General features: G+C 40.4%; 1 protein-coding gene across 1 annotated transcript in view; it reads right to left on the bottom strand.

The window, feature by feature from the left end:
- The window catches only part of LOC122401506 (RNA polymerase II elongation factor ELL), a 177,346-nt gene that overhangs the window by 15,306 nt on the left and 142,344 nt on the right, over nt 1-19,696 (bottom strand). Inside the window, exons 3-9 of the mRNA XM_043403684.1 lie at nt 7,292-7,416; nt 6,202-6,318; nt 4,269-4,505; nt 2,675-2,745; nt 2,405-2,614; nt 649-1,585; nt 62-239 (exon numbers count right to left, since the gene is read on the bottom strand). Of these exons, the coding sequence (XP_043259619.1) occupies nt 62-239; nt 649-1,585; nt 2,405-2,614; nt 2,675-2,745; nt 4,269-4,505; nt 6,202-6,318; nt 7,292-7,416 (1,875 nt within the window). The remainder of the gene's footprint in view (nt 1-61; nt 240-648; nt 1,586-2,404; nt 2,615-2,674; nt 2,746-4,268; nt 4,506-6,201; nt 6,319-7,291; nt 7,417-19,696) is intronic.

The raw sequence follows: 19,696 nt of genomic DNA, 5'->3' as shown, positions 1-19,696 counted from the left end.
CCCCGTTGAAGACCAAACACCAGCAGTGGATACTTTTAAGACGGAGGAATGAACGCAGTACCTGATATTCGTCCCAGTTTCCAGAGGCCTCTTCTTGTTTCAATCGTTCCTGAAGCTGCGAAAACCGTTTAGAAACCTTCGCCACTTGAGCATGCAACCTTCGATATTCTTCGTAGTCCGCGTTGAATTCCGCCTTGTAACGTCTTCTCTGTTCTGAGCTGCTTATTGTCGTGTAGTACCTGCACATAATCCAAGACGCTCAAGATGGCAGAAATTCGAAGTCAAAAAGCGAGATTGCGATCAATAGTAGTATCGCTATCGTTCAGATTTAACAGTATACTGTACTATTTTGTGTAACCAACTGCATAAAATAAAGACAATTACATCACGAGTTGCTTTTTATTTCTCAGTGATATATCTTGGAGTATTAAAATGCCCTCTCAGTCTGATGGGTTGTGTAACAAGTTCATTCATAGAATATACCTAACCCTGACCCCTTTAAGGGTTGAAAAGCATCGCGTATCAAGTAATAAATACAGTTGGTTAACGAAGAGTGGCTCTGGGCCATAATCAGTGTCACGAGTTTGACGCTCTATTGCAAGTGTTAACAACGATTCTCCACACTATTCTTCTCGTTGGGAGACTCACGTGAGGTAGTCCGGATACTCCGATGATTTGGGACTCTCCGGTAAGTCGAGGCTACAGGTGGATGTGGTGACGGTGCTGTCCCCGGTACCGGCGTAATCGGTGCCAGCCAGGTCGTTGTAGGTGTTGCTGCCGGAACCGCTGTTCCTCTTCTTCGACTCCCGGTCCCTGTCGCCTCCGCGACCCCTGTCGTTCCTGTCGCTCCTGTCTCTCCTGTCGGCTAGCACGCCGTTCGAACTACCACTGTAACTACCCGTACTACCACCGTCAGTCACGGCACTGGGCATCGACCGGGCCACGAAATCCACGGCCGCGATGGTAATACTATCAGAAACGGCCGTCGTGGACTTGGCGGCGTGATGATGACGACCGCTGTTCAACGAATTACTATGGGCTACACTACTATGAGAATTATGGCTGCTGGTCGCGTTGCTGCTGGCGTTGCTACCGGACGATGTCCCAATGACCGCGACGCTGATGTCCCGGTGACCGGTCCGGTTGTCCTCACTGTCACTGGTGGGCGTCGTGCACGGTTTCCCGCTCCCGTAGCTGCCACCCCGTAGCACATCACTGTTCGCTGTTCTTTCGGGCCTGTAATCGCCGCGGCGATCACGCTGATGCTGCCTCTGGTCCCAACCGTCAACCACACCGGTGCCACCACCACTGCCACTAGCACTACTACCGCCGGCTCCGCCGCCGTGAACTCCACTAACACTGTTACTATTATTACCACCACTACCAGCCGTCCTTCCGTTCTCCCCGGGGTTCGACGAGCCGGAGCTTGGCTCCGGCTTCTTGCAACGGGACACCCGTTGCTTCTTCGTGGGCAGTCCGTCGTTACCTTGAAAGTAGCCCGGCCGTTTGGCGCTCAAAGAGGGTGGCGGCGCCGTGATGGCCGGAGGAGAACCTGGATGAGTGGAATTCGGCGACTGTCCACTACCTGTAACGAATAAAAACTGTGTCAAAGATGGGTTTGAAGCATTTGTAAATAATCTGTATCAGAGAAACCAAAGAACTACACGGACTAACGTTATCCACCGATTCGAGTGAAACTTCATTTATATAAATCCGACAGGAGGAAAGACTAGTAGATTATATAATCGGATAGGTTCATATAATGGAAACTCACTGATTGTCTCTATTACTCTGTAACCTTTCATTCTGATAATCAGCGGTCTTGTTTAAGTAAGTGGATTTAATCATTTAGCTTATTAGTAATGTTTCAACCTCTATGAACTGGGGAAATGACTTGCGAGGATAGTAGTTAATACTAGTAATATAAAACATATAATGAAGTATTAATGAGGGTATATAGGATACTGTATGTTTTCTTTTACTTTAAGATCTTTACAAATCTTTCAAATATTTCAAAGACTGTGCGCTTGTTTGCCTCTGGCTATGCTTTCCACCATTTAATGTATTATTATAAACGTATTTACAGAATGTTTAACCCCTTAACGCTCATATTTTTCGGGTTAACCAACAATGATCAGTTTTCTTTATTGGATTTGTTTCTAAAAATACGGTTTTTGTTAATTACAATGTTGTATCTAACGTATAATTTGAAGAAAAACAAATATTATCATCCCTTAAACCGTTGGATTAAACAAATATTGTTTTTCAAAGCAGTCAGAGTCGGGCATGAACGTTAAGGGGTTAATAGCTTAATAGCTTAATAGTGATTCAGAGTATTATATAAATATTAGAAAAATATATACGAGCTTTCAGTATTGTACATATTGATAAAGGTGAATCGTACCGCTAGATCCACCGTCGCTGGAACCAGGAGGCGTAAGGTTCTGAGGTTTCCTTCTTTTCAGCATCGCCTTCTCCTGTTCGGTGTAGTAAGGCCAGTCTTCCTGCACGTCGTTCCAAACATACCTTTGTAAATAATACGTGTTATCCCTCATGAAAGCCACCTGCTTCAGGATCGTCGTCATGGCGCTACGCTCGCGCTCCTTTATACCCTCTGGAAACGATACGCGGATTAGACAATTGCCAATTCTTAAGCCTCCGTTTCGATCCTTACCTCTGTTTATGCGATCATACAATTCAGGCTTTTTGTACGGCCTCAAGGCGAGGAGATGTATGAGCCTCTCCCTGTCGATCAGAAAAGAAATTCTATTAGTCAGAAGCTGCAACGCTCTTGTGCGTGTTACAAATTTCAACCGTGATGTTCCGAAACCAAAACAAATTACAGGCTTTTAAATCAGCAGTTTAAGAATTTCTAAACCGATACTCTACTTCGACAAGGGTTAAGATTCACCTGGAGAAATACAATTTTCGAACAAAAGATAATGCTGGAGATTATCTTAACCCATAGAACTCCATTTATCCGAACAGGTTGGGTACCAAGGCGGTTCGAATAACTGAATGGTTTGGATAATAAGAGGTTACGGATTATCCCTTCTGCCACTGTTTATTGTTTCGTATAACAGGAGGTCAGCAACATGATCGGGAGAATCAAGCACCCGTAACGACGTTAGCTTCGATAAATGGAGTTCCAGTTTATATTCATACCGGTTACGTGCTTAACACCAGTTTGTAAAATGTTTTATAGAATCTTGTTGACATTATGCGATCGGTCCGAATGAAATTTTCTTTTATAATGCTTCGTTCTCGAGATAACGGTATTTGATAACTTGGGTACGCGTACGATTGAATACAGGGCTGACGCGTCTGTTCGCTACTAGCTGTATCTACTTACGCCTCGACGTTCAACTCGAACCGTATGCGAGCCCCAAATATACTTTGGACCCGATTCTCTCGAAAACGAAGCCACTGTTAAGGATTCTAAAGGAACCTTAACATCGCGAGGTTTATGATACGGACGTGACTTCTCCGCTATTTTTGAGGATTAGGCCTTCAAGACATTTTTACTTGCTAAATTACGTTACGGCCATTAAGGAAACTCCAAACTCCACACGGGACATGGAATCCTTGGAGCTTCCTTGCCTCAATAGCGATTGACGTATCGTAAACCCGCGCTGGCACACAGCTGCGGACCACCGGGGTCTCGCGGTCATTGGGTATTCCCAATGTTAATAATAATGCAGCGTTCTCGCTCACTCCTGCACGGTCTACCTGGACACTGGACAGCAGGGTGGGCGGGAATGTTGCAAAATGCAGGAAACGCCCTGCCAAGGTGACAACTTTGAGGATTGGCTTGACCAATCCTCCCACCGGTTCGCGCTGCGCGTTTTCGTCACCTTGGCAGGGGAAACCGAGCTTAGGTTAAGGGTAGTTTTACTTCTTAGGATTAGATTCGTTTGATCGAGCCTTACACACTCGAGTCGACTCTCCGCAAGCAAAACCAGTCTTGTGTAATTAAAAAGAGCAACGGGCTCTTCCTTGAAGCAACGGGCTTCAAGGTTACCGGTAATTTCTCAAACACCAGTTTGGGTGGTCCTTCGAGAACGGAAAGGGAACACAGTACGGAGCTGTGTAATACGCACGGTCCGCGCACTACAGAGCACGAGGGCATAGTAGCTTCGCGGCCGAAACAGCCACGTATGGAAAAATTCTATTCTTTCTTTCCGACTTGTTTTTTTCACGAAGAATCGCCCTCTGGCCAGTTGCGCGAGGAATAACCTAATCGAGACGCGTTATCGGCAGGAACTTACTTCAACGGCCTGCGCATGACGTCCGAGACCTTTTTCTCCGGTTGATTCCTGGCTGGCGGAGGATTACTGACGGCTGGTTTGTAAGAGGAGGAAGACAGTCTGGGCTGACTGCCGAATGTTGGAATGCTCGTCGATTCCCGATGCCTCGAGTTCGATGGAGATGGTATGGGCCTTCCGGACGCTTTCACCTTCACCTTGCGCCCGATGTCCGGCCCGTTTGCCTTGATAACCCTGGTGCTGGTACAGATAAAGAGAAGGAACGATAAGAAACGTCACCGTAAAGAATAGTGTTCTGAAGATACTTTCGATACTTTTATCCAAATTAATTAATTTCATAACAAGACGGTATTTCTTCAAATACTTTATCGAGCGGCGAGATTAATATTTATCTGTGATCAATTATTGCACCGAGCAACTTTGTTTCGAAAGAAACAACACAAATATCTAAATTAACAAAACTACAAGCTGAATGTACACGCCTCTAAACGTGCAAATCCCGTAAAATTTCTTTAGCGAGCCTTGCAAGGATTCTTCTCATCTTGTTCTCGAACGCGTTGCGCAACTGGGGCTAAAGATATCGGGGATATTATAACGCAGAAGCGAGCACGACGCCCGTGAATAAATATTCGTAATTAAAATTTCCAACCGTCGCGGATCGTCGCAAGTTTAATAGATGTCACGGGTCAGTATCGAACAAAACAATTCGTCCCCGAGTAGTTTAAAGATACGATCCTCGATGCTGGTTCTTTCTGGACCGAGCAGGTTCGCCCGATAATTCGTCGAATCATCTTATGCCTGGCAAAAGTGATTAATCGATCCCCTTTGACGCAAGCACCCGTGCCACGGAACGAAGCCCGACGTCGCTATTGTTGTTACACGCGCCATTACGTAACCCGCTGCCGGTCGGATAATAATTCCTATTCGACGTCCGGGGCTTAGGCGAAGCGCTGGTGCAATGCTCCCCCGGCGGACGCCAATAGAATTTACGGCATTATCGGGGCTTTCGTTCTTTACCTCTTGTTTTTTTTTTTTTTTTTTTTCGACGTGAAAATCTGCCCCCGTTACGTGATACGTTCGCGGCGCACTGTGCCACGACGAACGCGGCGCAAAAACCGGACGAAGGGTTCCATCCCCGTGACGATGTCGCACTTGTGAGGCGCTCTTGGCCTTGACCGTGACGCTGTTAAACAAATTAGCCACACCGACCGACCGAATCGATGAAAAATTCTGACCCTTCCAGGGGCAACGTACAACATTCACTTGCGAATCAGACTTCAAGATTTAAAGTATCCGATCGATGGATCTACCAAGGGTGTAGAAGCTCGTTGACTTGTTTCCGTCATTTGTAAATAAATATTAATATCAAATTTAAAAATTTGAGATCAAGGTAATTGTTACTTTGAGGTTTCGTGGAAGGGGTGGAAAGAAAAGGATAGCCTTGTACGTCGAGATATTGCGAATCGACGGAAGGTCGAGCGCTTGCGAGAGCAACGGTCCCTCTGGCGGCGAGTACGGGAGGCGATGGACCCCACAGTTACGTAAAACACACTTACGCGAGACGCATGCTTTGGGAGTTATTTGAGACAAGTTCCGTGACTCATTCTGTGTAAATAATAGCCACACCCGTGCGCGTAAAGTTATAAATATGCGCACGATGGACGCCGGGCATGCGAAATTCCGTTAATTTCTTTGGAAGCGAACTTTCGACATTTAATTATCAAAGGATCGCGGTGAACGTTGGGTCGATAAAAAGCCACGGGCTTCGAGTTGTTTACGAAGGTGGAGCGCGCAAGAATATGACACGAAGGGTGCTCGAAATAGATAGAACGACCGTAAAGAGGGTCGATAACGACCGAGCGAAAGAAAAATCGGCCTCGGTCGAGGATCGATGGGTCGAACGTTCGACGACCGCCTTCTCGAAAGGGTGACTTACCATTTATTCTTGTTATTCTCCTCGGCGACGGCCATTCGATGCCTGGTTGTCTCGTACACGTCGTCGTTCGCCTGTATCCGCATTTTGCACGGCAATGCGCCAAGACTCTCCAGACTCCTGTGGCAAAGAGAAAAAAATATTACCCCGATAAAGAATCGGACGGGGTCGCCCGTAATCGATCGCCGTCGATTATGTAATAAATTATGTAATAAATTTTGATCGAACACCGGGGCGCAGCAACCGGGCGTATTTAAAGTTTTTACAGACCCGTAAACAGGCTAACAATATTATTTAAATACAAGTAAAATACTAGGCTTGTATGTAAATGTACAAGTAGATTATAATTATGAGGATAAGAATATTTAACGTTCATTTAACGCTAGAACTACCGACGATTATAGTGTATCGTACCAAAGAAATTAAAGCGATAGATATGCGATGTACAAGGCAATGGAAATAAATGTTTATTTGTTCTCTTATAGAAATTACGGTGAACCTGCAAAAATTCAGTCGAGTAAATTTTTGTACAAGTTTCATTAGTGTTAGAATCTAGAGTTTTCTGTATTAACACTAGATTTACGGGCATTGATCGCACGTATATTTATTGATACCGTTCATGTTGACGATTACCTTACAATACGATTTTTTTTTTTAATAAGAATATGCATTCATGCGATTGCATCGATCAAACTCAACATAAGTTGTTGAAAAATAATATTTACGCGTTCTGCAATTTTAAATATGGAATCAAACATCTGTCAAATTGACGGCTTCCGTAAATCTAGCGTTAATAAAGATGCAAGTGAATACAAAATTATTCGGCTCTGCCCAATAATTTCCAACAATTAGAAATTACGAATGGGTTTTTTTCTGGTAGTTCTAGCGTTAAACACAAATAGAAATAAATCACGGTTAGAAGGTAAGATTGAAACGTTTCCGTTTGATGAAGTTGTGCGCGTGCCAGTTTCTTCGTTTGTTTGAAATTTGTCGGTAAACACGGTAGAACCACGCTCGAGCAACCGTTACGATAACATCGGGAGCACATGGCAGGAGACGTTGAAATACAAAGGTGGAAAAGGGGGTTACTCACTTGGGGCCGGTCTGCTGGATGCATTCGAAGCCACCCTGAGGACCCTCGATGTCCTGGTTGCCGGAAAGGCTGAACGTGAAGCCCGCCGATCCATGGCTGGATTGCGTGGATGGAAAGGAGAGTTGCTGGAATCAGAACAACCGTCGGTTACTCTCTATGCGACTTCATCCCGCTAATAAGGTCGCATTAAATTACGAAACAGCTCCGTTAGTGTACCTGCCGTGTACATGACACGACCCGCCATATATCTATTCTCATATACCTATAGCCGCGGCTACCTAACCCCGGGTATATGGAGCAATATGCCGCATATGTATCCCCGCCTCTTCGTCTATCTATAAATTTATCTATCTGTCCGAGCCTTTAGAGTACGATTCGTAAGTAGGATGTAATCCTTCTCGAGTTAACGTTCCACTCAAGGATCCCGCTTCCCCCTTAAATCGCCTTCGCTCGTACGCTTAATTCATATTTTTCATTACAAACGGCGCAATAATTTTAGTCTACCACAGCGATACTAAGCCATAACACTAGATTTACGAAACTCGTCGATTTTACGAGTTCCTATATCCGATGTTACGGAACCGATAAATATTATTTGCTAGCAATTTATGTTGAATTCGAAATTAAAAAATTTCAAATCGTTCTAAAAAAATTAGTTTTGGTTGCAGGGGTCAATTACAATCATTTTTTATCAATAGACATACCTCCGAATTCCTACGCACTTTCGAGAAAAAAATTCGTGTAGGTGCTGAAATTTTTCGGTAAAATTAAAAAATTCCAAATTGTTCTGAAAAAATTATTTTTGGTTGCAGGGGTCAATTACAATCATTTTTGGTCAATGGACATACCCTCGAAATCCTACGTACTTTCGAACAAAAATTCTTTACCGAAAATATACTGTGTGGCCGGAAATGTTTCCATAACTTTTTAACGAAGCCTTCATCAACAAATTGGTATTCTTGATTTTCGTCTTATTTTGGCCTCTAGAATCCCTCATTAAATTTTGTCCAAGAGTGGCCGAACACCCTGTATATTTTAATTTAAAGAAAAACCGTATTTCAATGGGCAACGAATGTCCGCGAGTCTAGTGTTAAAATAACATTGCACGGCAGAGAAAGTGCAGCAGGAAAAGTATGGAACAAATAAGTTTCTATAGAGAGAACTAAATGATAGAATGCGTCCTTAAGCCGTGTTTAGCCGAAAACACGTCGGCGTTGAAATTACAAAGCATTCAATTTACTGGTGTATGAGGAGGAGATGGGAGGGGATTAAAATTTCTAGAACTAGTTCGCGCGCGTCACCCCAAATTGTACGCAAACAGCGGTGATTAGAAGGGCTCTGTCAAATTACAGCAAGATCCAAACATAATTTAACTCCGGGGCTGGACGTTGGTGTTTGCCGGTTTCTCGTTCCACCATAATTTCGTCGGATAACAAAGGCTCGTTTTCCCGGGGTCGGTGGTTATCGTCGCGCCAGATAATCCCTCGCGCGATCAACCCTTGCAACGAACGCGCGGATGCATTTATTCGTCGGCGACGGACAGACGATTGTCCAGTTTACAGAATCAACGCGTAACGCGCATGTAATCGAGATACACTCGATTACGATCGTTCGATATTTCGATGTATTAATCATATGGGCTCGAACAGTGATGGAGAGAGATTGATATTCTGGATTGATCATCCGGTTTCGAATGATTAATATTCCCCGGGGAGTGTCAGGCTTGGTTTAGAATTTGTTATAAAATTTAATCAGTATTATTAATTACTCTTGTTGTAGAATTAACCCACGAAAATCTATTTGTGTATTTACTTCGATAATGTCGATTGCCAATTGTATATCTACATATACGTATAAATAAATATGTAGTTTGCTATTGAAGGGAAGTGAAGTATGTGTATATGTATACAGGGTGTTCGGTCATAATAATAAAAATTTTAATGGGGGGTTCTAGAGGCCAAACTAAGACGAAAATCAAGAATACCAATTTGTGGGTGGAGGCTTCGTTAAAAAGTTATTAACAATTAAATTAAAAAATTTGAAATCGTTTTGGAAAAATTATTTTCGGTTGCGGGGGTCAATTACAATCATTTTTGGTGAATAGACATACCCTCGAAATCTTATCCACTTTCTAGAAAAAAAATCGGGTAAGTGCTGAAATTTTCCGACGAAAAAAGTTTTTCAAATCGTTCTAAAAAAATTATTTTCGGTTGCGGGGGACAATTACAATCATTTTTGGTCATTACACATACCTCCGAAATCTTACGCACTTTCGAGAAAAAAATTCCTTACCGAAAATCTAATTAGGTGCCTAAATTTTTCGACGAAAAAAAAAGATTTCAAATCGTTCTGGAAAAATTATTTTCGGTCGCGGGGGTCAATTACAATCATTTTTTATGAGTAGACATAACCTCTAAATCCTACGCACTTTCGAGAAAAAAATTCAGTACGGGCGGAACTTTAAACGTTAATAACTTTTCAACGAAGCCTCCATTAACAAATTGGTATTCTTGATTTTTGTTTTATTTTGGCCTCTAGAATCCCCCATTAAAATTTTTCCCAAGGATGGCCGAACACCCTGTATAGGAATAGGTGGTCGCTCGATCACTCGCGAGAGTGAAAGGTTGAGGCGTAGCCCTCTGCTGGCGAGAGCGGGAAGTGTCACTCACAGATATGTATGAGAGCCACCACAACACTTAGTGACATTTAATGTAATCTAAAGCGTACAAAACGCGCGCGTCTTGAATCAAATATTAATTTCTGTCGCTATTATTAATAAACCTTTAAAAGTGAAGTCTCGATTCAGAAACCTCAACGCCACCAAACGCTTCTTAAAAAGATTGTAAGGGAAATGGACGTATCAAAGTTCTAGGTCAGGCATATCGGAACTTCCTCGCGCAAATTTAAAGTTTGTGATCCAACAGTCACATAATATTAGCTGTAAATGATGACTAGACGTCGCGTGATGCGTCCAGAACGACGCAGCTTACGCCTGCAGGCCTCCAGGCACGATTACCTCAAAGTCCCAGCCGTGAAAGCCTAAAAAGCCTTGACTATCAGTTCCGCCACAGACTAACCCAGACCTTCGTGAAAAAAAAAACTGCCAGTCCAAGGAGGTCAGGGTTATCGCGATTGTCCCCAATTTCCTATAGTTCGTGCCGTCTACCGACGTGTACAGTGTCAATAAAGCTAAGCAGATTTAATTGCAGGTGCGCGGGAATGTTGGCACGCGTTCGGTCTGCGCGTGCAGTATCAAAACAAAAACGCTCCTCGTCGCGATAAAAATCACACCCGTCGATTTAGAAACAACACCAAACAGCTGAAAATTCGACTTTCCATTCGGTCTCGATGCAGATCAATTTTGACAAGTTACATTCGAAACGTTTTCAATTTCTATATATTTCTATTTCGTTCGAAGAAACGTTTCGAATTAAATTTCGCCGGGAAGATCCTATTTTCTTTGCGCTGGTAAGACAGGCTAATCCAGAGTCGAGCCATCGGCATTAACGATTGTCCGAGAGAACAGTTGGGTCCATTCATCACCAGTCTTTCATACGGTATTTTTACGTCATTATTAAGAAACACGCGTATTATACGTCGTTTCGTAGGTGATGAATCACTCTGTTGCATAATTGATCGCGCTGAAAATAAATACGTATAATTCACGACATATCCATTGTAACGATGCTCGTTAGTTTACGACCTCGTTAAACATAATCCAAACGCGAAATTTGAATTTCGCGTCGATCGACGAATTTTAAGGTGAAATCAGAAATGTCAGCCAATTTATTCCAACAGGTTTTATCCACAGTTTGATCTCTGTCGAGCACGCGTACAGCAGCGCGTGTTTTACCGTTATTTATTTAGGGTGCTCGTGCTCGTGTCGCGGATCACTTACCACCGATCGCACTTCTCGATAGGTCAACTGGTTAATTAAAAAGCTTGAGTCAGTACGCTGGAAAAGGCATTTATTTTCACGGTGTTACCGCGGTTTCTGGCAAAGTATATCTTCGCCTCTGCTATCGCCTCGGTCAGGTCAAATGTTATCTGCTCGGTGTTCCGTTACCATCGACTCTGCATAACTTAATCTGTTAAACCTCTTAAGATCTCCGATTGCCAGAGCTGTAGTCGTTTCGTGCCTAGTTTCACCGACGTACACTTCTAAGCGTCTTATAGACTCCCAGATGTGGACAGCCGTTGACGTGGATCCACGGAGAAGGCGACAACCAGCAATCATCGTTCGTCTTGCGAAAACTGTTGAACCGATCTTAAACGATCGTAGAAAGCACCAAGATGTACAGATGCTACTTAACTGCGAGCGTATATGGTTGCAAATGATTCTATTCGATCGTTAAAAGCCAACGAGTAGTCGACGATGCTTGTATTCGTAGGAGCGGCGTGTTTACTTTGATACACGAGCACCAAGGCCATAAATCTAACCCGGGAGTTCTTGTATAATCACTATTAACCGGCGAAACTTCGGATTAAAAATGGCGTACGATGCTTTCATAACGAGCGCGGAAAAAATGGAGAAAAATTTTCTAATCATTAGAACCATTTTCTTCCGTTGCATCGATATACAGGGTGTTCGGCCACCTCTGGGAAAATATTTTATTGAGAGATTAAAGAAGTAGGTGCCGAAATTTTTCGACGAAAAAAAAGAATTTCAAATCGTTCTGGAAAAATTATTTTTAGCTAGAGGTGTCAATTACAATCATTTTTGGTGAATAGACATACCCCCGAAATCCTACGCATTTTCGAGAAAAAAATTCGAGTAGATAACGAAATTTTTCGACGAAAAAAAAGAATTTCAAATCGTTTTGGAAAAATTATTTTTAGATAGAGGGGTCAATTACAATCATTTTTGGTGAATAGACATACCCCCGAAATCCTACGCATTTTCGAGAAAAAAATTCGAGTAGATGCCGAAATTTTTCGACGAAAAAAAAGAATTTCAAATCGTTTTGGAAAAATTATTTTTAGATAGAGGGGTCAATTACAATCATTTTTGGTGAATAGATATATCCCCTAAATCCTACGCATTTTCGAGAAGAAAATTCGAGTAGATGCCGAAATTTTTCGACGAAAAAAAAGAATTTCAAATCGTTTTGGAAAAATTATTTTTAGATAGAGGGGTTAATTACAATCATTTTTGGTGAATAGATATATCCCCTAAATCCTACGCATTTTCGAGAAGAAAATTCGAGTAGATGCCGAAATTTTTCGACGAAAAAAAAGAATTTCAAATCGTTTTGGAAAAATTATTTTTAGCTAGAGGTGACAATTACAATCATTTTTGGTGAATAGATATATCCCCGAAATCCTACGCATTTTCGAGAAAAAAATTCGAGTAGATGCCGAAATTTTTCGACGAAAAAAAAGAATTTCAAATCGTTCTGGAAAAATTATTTTTAGCTAGAGGTGTCAATTACAATCATTTTTGGTGAATAGACATACCCCCGAAATCCTACGCATTTTCGAGAAAAAAATTCGAGTAGATAACGAAATTTTTCGACGAAAAAAAAGAATTTCAAATCGTTTTGGAAAAATTATTTTTAGATAGAGGGGTCAATTACAATCATTTTTGGTGAATAGACATACCCCCGAAATCCTACGCATTTTCGAGAAAAAAATTCGAGTAGATGCCGAAATTTTTCGACGAAAAAAAAGAATTTCAAATCGTTTTGGAAAAATTATTTTTAGATAGAGGGGTCAATTACAATCATTTTTGGTGAATAGATATATCCCCTAAATCCTACGCATTTTCGAGAAGAAAATTCGAGTAGATGCCGAAATTTTTCGACGAAAAAAAAGAATTTCAAATCGTTTTGGAAAAATTATTTTTAGATAGAGGGGTTAATTACAATCATTTTTGGTGAATAGATATATCCCCTAAATCCTACGCATTTTCGAGAAGAAAATTCGAGTAGATGCCGAAATTTTTCGACGAAAAAAAAGAATTTCAAATCGTTTTGGAAAAATTATTTTTAGCTAGAGGTGACAATTACAATCATTTTTGGTGAATAGATATATCCCCGAAATCCTACGCATTTTCGAGAAAAAAATTCGAGTAGATACCGAAATTTTTCGACGAAAAAAAAGAATTTCAAATCGTTCTGGAAAAATTATTTTTAGCTAGAGGTGTCAATTACAATCATTTTTGGTGAATAGACATACCCCCGAAATCCTACGCATTTTCGAGAAAAAATTCGAGTAGATAACGAAATTTTTCGACGAAAAAAAAGAATTTCAAATCGTTTTGGAAAAATTATTTTTAGATAGAGGGGTCAATTACAATCATTTTTGGTGAATAGACATACCCCCGAAATCCTACGCATTTTCGAGAAAAAAATTCGAGTAGATGCCGAAATTTTTCGACGAAAAAAAAGAATTTCAAATCGTTTTGGAAAAATTATTTTTAGATAGAGGGGTCAATTACAATCATTTTTGGTGAATAGATATATCCCCTAAATCCTACGCATTTTCGAGAAGAAAATTCGAGTAGATGCCGAAATTTTTCGACGAAAAAAAAGAATTTCAAATCGTTTTGGAAAAATTATTTTTAGCTAGAGGTGACAATTACAATCATTTTTGGTGAATAGATATATCCCCGAAATCCTACGCATTTTCGAGAAAAAAATTCGAGTAGATGCCGAAATTTTTCGACGAAGAAAAAGAATTTCAAATCGTTTTGGAAAAATGATTTTTAGATAGAGGGGTCAATTACAATCATTTTTGGTGAATAGACATATCCCCGAAATCCGACGTACTTACGAGGAAAAAATTTCTTACCGAAAATATAATGTCCAACTATGAATGAATGATTCCCCTGAAATTTCATGCATGTGTTTAAAACGTCGTAGCTTTTGAACGGATTGGAGGATTTTAATGTTTCAAAATGCTAACAACGCGTATTTTAGTGAAGAATAGGTATTAATTCTGACAATGTTGGAAAAGTTGTTCCTTGACCCTGTAAAATGAGAAAAACCCCATAAAAGTGGTATGATTTTCAAACGGCCATAACTCCTACAATAGTGAACCTATTTCATTGAAATTTAGTTGTGAAGTAGAGGTCATGGACACCTACAAAAAAGTATTAAACAACATTTCCGTGCAGCCTGTATATTTGTTTCTACTAACTCGGTCCATTGCACGATAATTAATTGCACTTTTTATTATACTTTAATCGCGTCGAACCTACTTTCTTTCCAGAATTCTTTTCACGATCTCGAACAAACAAATTTTTTATCCGCGAGCCATTTACGAGCCAGTTTCCCCCGAAATTAAAAAGACTTCGTCTATGAAAAATTCTATGAATCCCGTAGTAGTTGCAGAGTCGCGTAAAGATTTCCCACGCGTCGCCATCGCGTGCTCTCGTTAATTAATAATCGCGCCGTGTCTCCAAAATTGCTCCTCAGCCCTCGAAACGTCTAAAATAATACCAATAAGTAAATCATCACGGTTTCTATCAATTACGTTACTTAAAAGCTCAAGAGCTTGAAATTGCATCCTCGACAATTTTATGGCAATGTTCGACGATTCAAAACAGTCGTTAATATTTATTACACTCGTGTGAGTGAACTTTTTTTTTTAGAAGACGTCGCAAGTTATAAAATGCGAAATTAGTAGATCCGTCGTGAAACGTTACGATCGTTTCCTCGTTGCAATTGGCTTGGGAATCGTAGAATTCCGAAAAGTTCGTAATTATCGAACCGTCGAAACGACGCGTTGAAGTATTTATCGAGTGCAACGGGTTAAATTTGGAGGGATTAAATACCTCGTGCACGTAAGTTATATTTAAACACTGATAAATCGTGATGCCAAGTTTAACTTTCTCGTGATAATTCGTTCCAAAAATACGCGTCCGTGAAAACAGCACGTTTTATCGGCCGTCGAGCGCCAGAACGGCGTTATTCAATCGTCGTAGGCGACCGTCGATTCGCAACCCCTGCGGCGGGATAAATGATAAGTATAGCTCGATGCTGTTTCGAAACAATATTTTGTCAGTTGCGACGCGCGAAAATAACGACCGGCCGGTACACGCGTCGACGCGAAAATAAATCTTCGTTGGTTGTACGATTAAGGCACCCGCGAAAGCGGGTTAGAAAAGGGGGATTCGTGTGTGCAGGCGAAGGTCGATGCAGTGAAATTCTCAGTTTCGAGCTAACGACGCGACGAACGATGCCGTCGAAACGCCAAATGGCCCGGGACGAAACTTTTCGACGCGACGATAGAAATCTACGAGACTCGTGTGGGAAAACTGTCCTGGCAATGAATTATTTCCACAGGGCTCGTTTATATCGGAGAATTTGGATCGATCTCCTTGGGGGAGTGTTCCTTTAACGCCCGCTTTAACTACATCAGACATGTATTTTGTTCTCATTAACCCTTTTAGTGCCGAGCGAAAATCGGGCGCCTATGCGAAGAATACCGAGCCAATTTGACGAGTTTGTTATGGTTAGAGAAAAAGCTCGTAAAAACCAAACTAAGAATGATATTTACAAAATTCAAAAAGCAGCATATTACGAAATAAAGAAAGAATAAAGTAATGGCAATTGCATTTCAATATTTATTGCAAATCGTATAAATAACATAATCATAAAATATGATAAAAAACATAGAAACAAGTTTCTCTTCTACAAACAATATTTACACATAAGAATAATCATTGTTTGATCACAGTTTTATGTAGGTCACGTAGCATAAAGTATAAGTATTTGATTTTCAATGATTTTTTAATAAATAATCAATTCAAAATATGATGAGGCTTTGTTAAAAAGTTATTAACGTTTAAAGTGGAGTAAAGAACACCCATGAAGAAGAAGAAAATTCCAAAATATGAAATACACTTGACTATCTGTTGAGAATAGATATATTTTCAATGTCTAGCATTGCGATTTTTCTCTGCTCGACGTCGACCCAGGTCGGTTCATAAAACCCATAGGTCTGCCGATCATTTGACGACGCCTATAAAGCCGGGCTTTTTCTCCGTTTGGAGTTAGTTGTGCGACAACCCTGACCGCGGAGAAAGTCTTTCACTTAGTTTTTCGCCTCCGTGTCTTGTAATATCCATTATTATACTTTTCAATAAACCATTTTTTCTTCTGCATGTAAGCGGTTGAGTTCAATCTTTCATAACGATAGATCCTCAACACTATCCTTTGACAAGGAAATTTTTTTTTTGCACGATTTTACAATAAACGATACAACGAATATATCTATGGGTGCCTGCTATTAAAGTGAATAAAAAAATGAGTCGACGCGTTCAGAAATATAAGTACAATACGCGACTCTACGGTTCCAATAACATAAAGACTCGCCTTCGCTCGTACAATCAAGATCACCACCAATTGTGTAAACTTTCTCATTATCTTTCATATATTTTTGTTTTTACAATTGTGTCACGCGATTCTTTGTTATACAATCGCGTCCACGGACGTTATAAATATACCCCAGCCGTGCGCAACATTCGACGAACAAAGGCGAGCAAATTGTTCGCCGTTGCAGCGGTGGAAAATCGCAAATTACACCGAGAATCGTATTCCGCGAACCCTGCGTTTGATAAGCATTCTTTCTTCCCTTTTGCGAATATTATACGCGTTTCAGTTTTCGCCAAGCTCCTCGTACATATTCGATAAAATAACGAGAGTAAAGTAAATTAAAAAAATTCCGTTCTTTTACTAGATAAAAATTAATTTCTGCCAAAGCACACTAGCCTGAAAGAATTAATTTCAATTCGAAAAAAGGACTGCACGAATTTATTCCAATCCACGTTATTAAAATGGGAGTTTCATACAGGGTTGTCTCAACCCCTAAATACAGCGAGTGTAAAAAGTATTCGTACACTAGTCAATTTGAACAAAAACTTTGCAGAACTTTATTTATTACAAAAATATGTTAACAAAAACATGCATACATATTCTTAGAAATCTCTGGAACAAATGTCATTAACAACAAATTATTTATTTATATTTATTATGAAAATATTAACAAATTTCCAGAAATTGGCGTGAAATATACGCGTAATAAGTATTCGTACAGTCTTTGATTCGTAACATTCCACATAGAACGATTACAAGATAATCCATGATATGTAAACATACTTAGCATCAGTATGTCTGGAGACGCTGTCGGTATAGGTAGTATCCTGAATTCAAACATTATCAACGAAATTATCAGTAAAGTGGGACGAAAACGCTAGGAAACCTCTGAAGAAGAAAGGAAAATTGTTATTTTACATAATAAGTGTAAAACACTGAGTGAAATTTCTAAAGTTTTAAATAGACCGAGGTCCACGATTCAAGGAATCATTGACAGATATGGCGATCGAAAAACTGTAAAAAATAATCCAAGAAACGGACGTAAACGAATAATAAATGAGTATACCGGCCGATGGATAATTCGAAAAATAAAGAAAAATCCAAAGATAAGTGCGGTGAAAATCACAGCTGAACTTAAAAATGATCTGGACATTAATGTATGCAGTAGCACAGTGCGTAATTTTTTACGGGATAGAGGATATCACGGCAGAGTAGCTCGTAAGAAATATTTCGTAAATGAAATTAATAGAAAGAAACGATTGCAATTCGCGAAAGAGTACGTTAATGTTCCTATGGAGCACTGGAACCGTATTATATTTACTGATGAGAGTAAATTTAACATATTTGGGTCAGATGGACGATGTATAGTATGGCGGAAAAAAAATACCGGGTACGAAAAAAGAAATTTGAAGCCGACCGTAAAGCATGGAGGAGGATCAGTCACAGTTTGGCAGTTAGGCTCTATGAGTGCGAGGGGGGTTGGATCCCTCCATTTTATCGATGGTATCATGGATCACAAAATGTACATCGATATTCTAAAAGAGCATCTTCAGGTTAGTGCAAATAAAATGCAGTTACAGGGCAATTATATATTTTTGCAAGATAATGATCCAAAGCATAATGCTTATAATACGTCAGTGGATCCTATATAATGTGCCGCAGCAATTAAAAATCCCTCCACAGTCTCCAGACGTAAATGTGATAGAGCACTTATGGAGTCATCTTGAAGAAAAAATTCGAGACCATCACATTTCTTCGAAACAAGATTTAAAAAATGCACTTTTAGAGGAATGGAACAAAATTTCTAGTACTATAACCAAAAATTTAGTAAATTCAATGCCGCGGAGGCTTAAAGCGATTATACAATCTAAAGGAAATCCCACTAGATACTAAAATAGCAAATAGACTGATTTTTGTCACGTTTATGTACTAAAATTTATAGTTTTTGTTGTAAAATTAGAAGTGTACGAATACTTATTACACGTATATTTCACGCCAATTTCTGGAAATTTGTTAATATTTTCATAATAAATATAAATAAATAATTTGTTGTTAATGACATTTGTCCCAGAGATTTCTAAGAATATGTATGTATGTTTTTGTTAACATACTTTTGTAATAAACAAATTTCTGCAAAGTTTTTGTTCAAATTGACTAGTGTACGAATACTTTTTACACTCACTGTATAATAATTCGTATCTTTAAGTATTACATCCGCAGTGCAATAATAAGAATTTTTAATATTTCGTACGATCGATGAACACACGTATGGGTTTCGATCGTCTTCACAATGGGGATCCTCGTTTCACAGAGTGTCTTTGTCCCGTGGGTTGCAAGAAACCTGGTTTCCATGCTTTCGAGAATTAACAGTTCGCTCGAAACAAACAAGAGTGCAGATGCCCGTTTTTCGCCGATTGAATTTCATCGAAAGTCAGCGAACCACGACCGAGGTACGTTTCGCAACGTCGAATGGTACCTCTGCCTCCTTGGCGTTACCCCTTCGATCCTTTCTCTTCCTCGATTCCTGCGAAATCCTTTCTTCTTTTCGCGGCGTAACGCCTCCTGACATTTCGGAATCGGTCAACGGACCGACGTTTTTCGGCCGAGACGCGTCGAAAGCGGCAATTAGAATCGATCACGAACCATGGTCGCTCGCGAAACGACGATGGCCGCGTGACCTTCGCGATGCATCGTCTGGAAATTAACGATGGCCGCCGGAACGATCGAGAAAACGATCGACGCCCGGCGAGCCTCGAGGGAACACCGAAACTACTCTCTCAATCTTTTCCAAATTTTATTCTTCGCGCGAACAAAAATCCCTCGAACATGGATGTAAAAATTACAATACTCCATCGGTGATGGATTCAAAAATTAATTTTTCAAACTTCGGTGCTCGCGAGGAATTACATTTTCGAACATTTTTCATGCCAAATTCGAAACGCAGAATTCACAGGACTTTTCAAGAAAACAAAAAAATAAATCTGGAGAGAACTCGCGAACTCGCGAAATTTAAGTGGCGTGGTTTCAAATTTCTTAAAAGTGAACATTTCTAACACTTTTTCCCGAGAGGTTCGCGCTCGGAAAC

The sequence above is a fragment of the Colletes gigas genome, unplaced genomic scaffold (assembly GCF_013123115.1).
Source record: "Colletes gigas isolate AHSC1104 unplaced genomic scaffold, ASM1312311v1 Colletes_gigas_Sc00025, whole genome shotgun sequence".
Classification (NCBI taxonomy): domain Eukaryota; kingdom Metazoa; phylum Arthropoda; class Insecta; order Hymenoptera; family Colletidae; genus Colletes; species Colletes gigas.
Note: the sequence above shows the minus strand (reverse complement) of the source record. Positions and strands in the feature narration are given on the sequence as shown.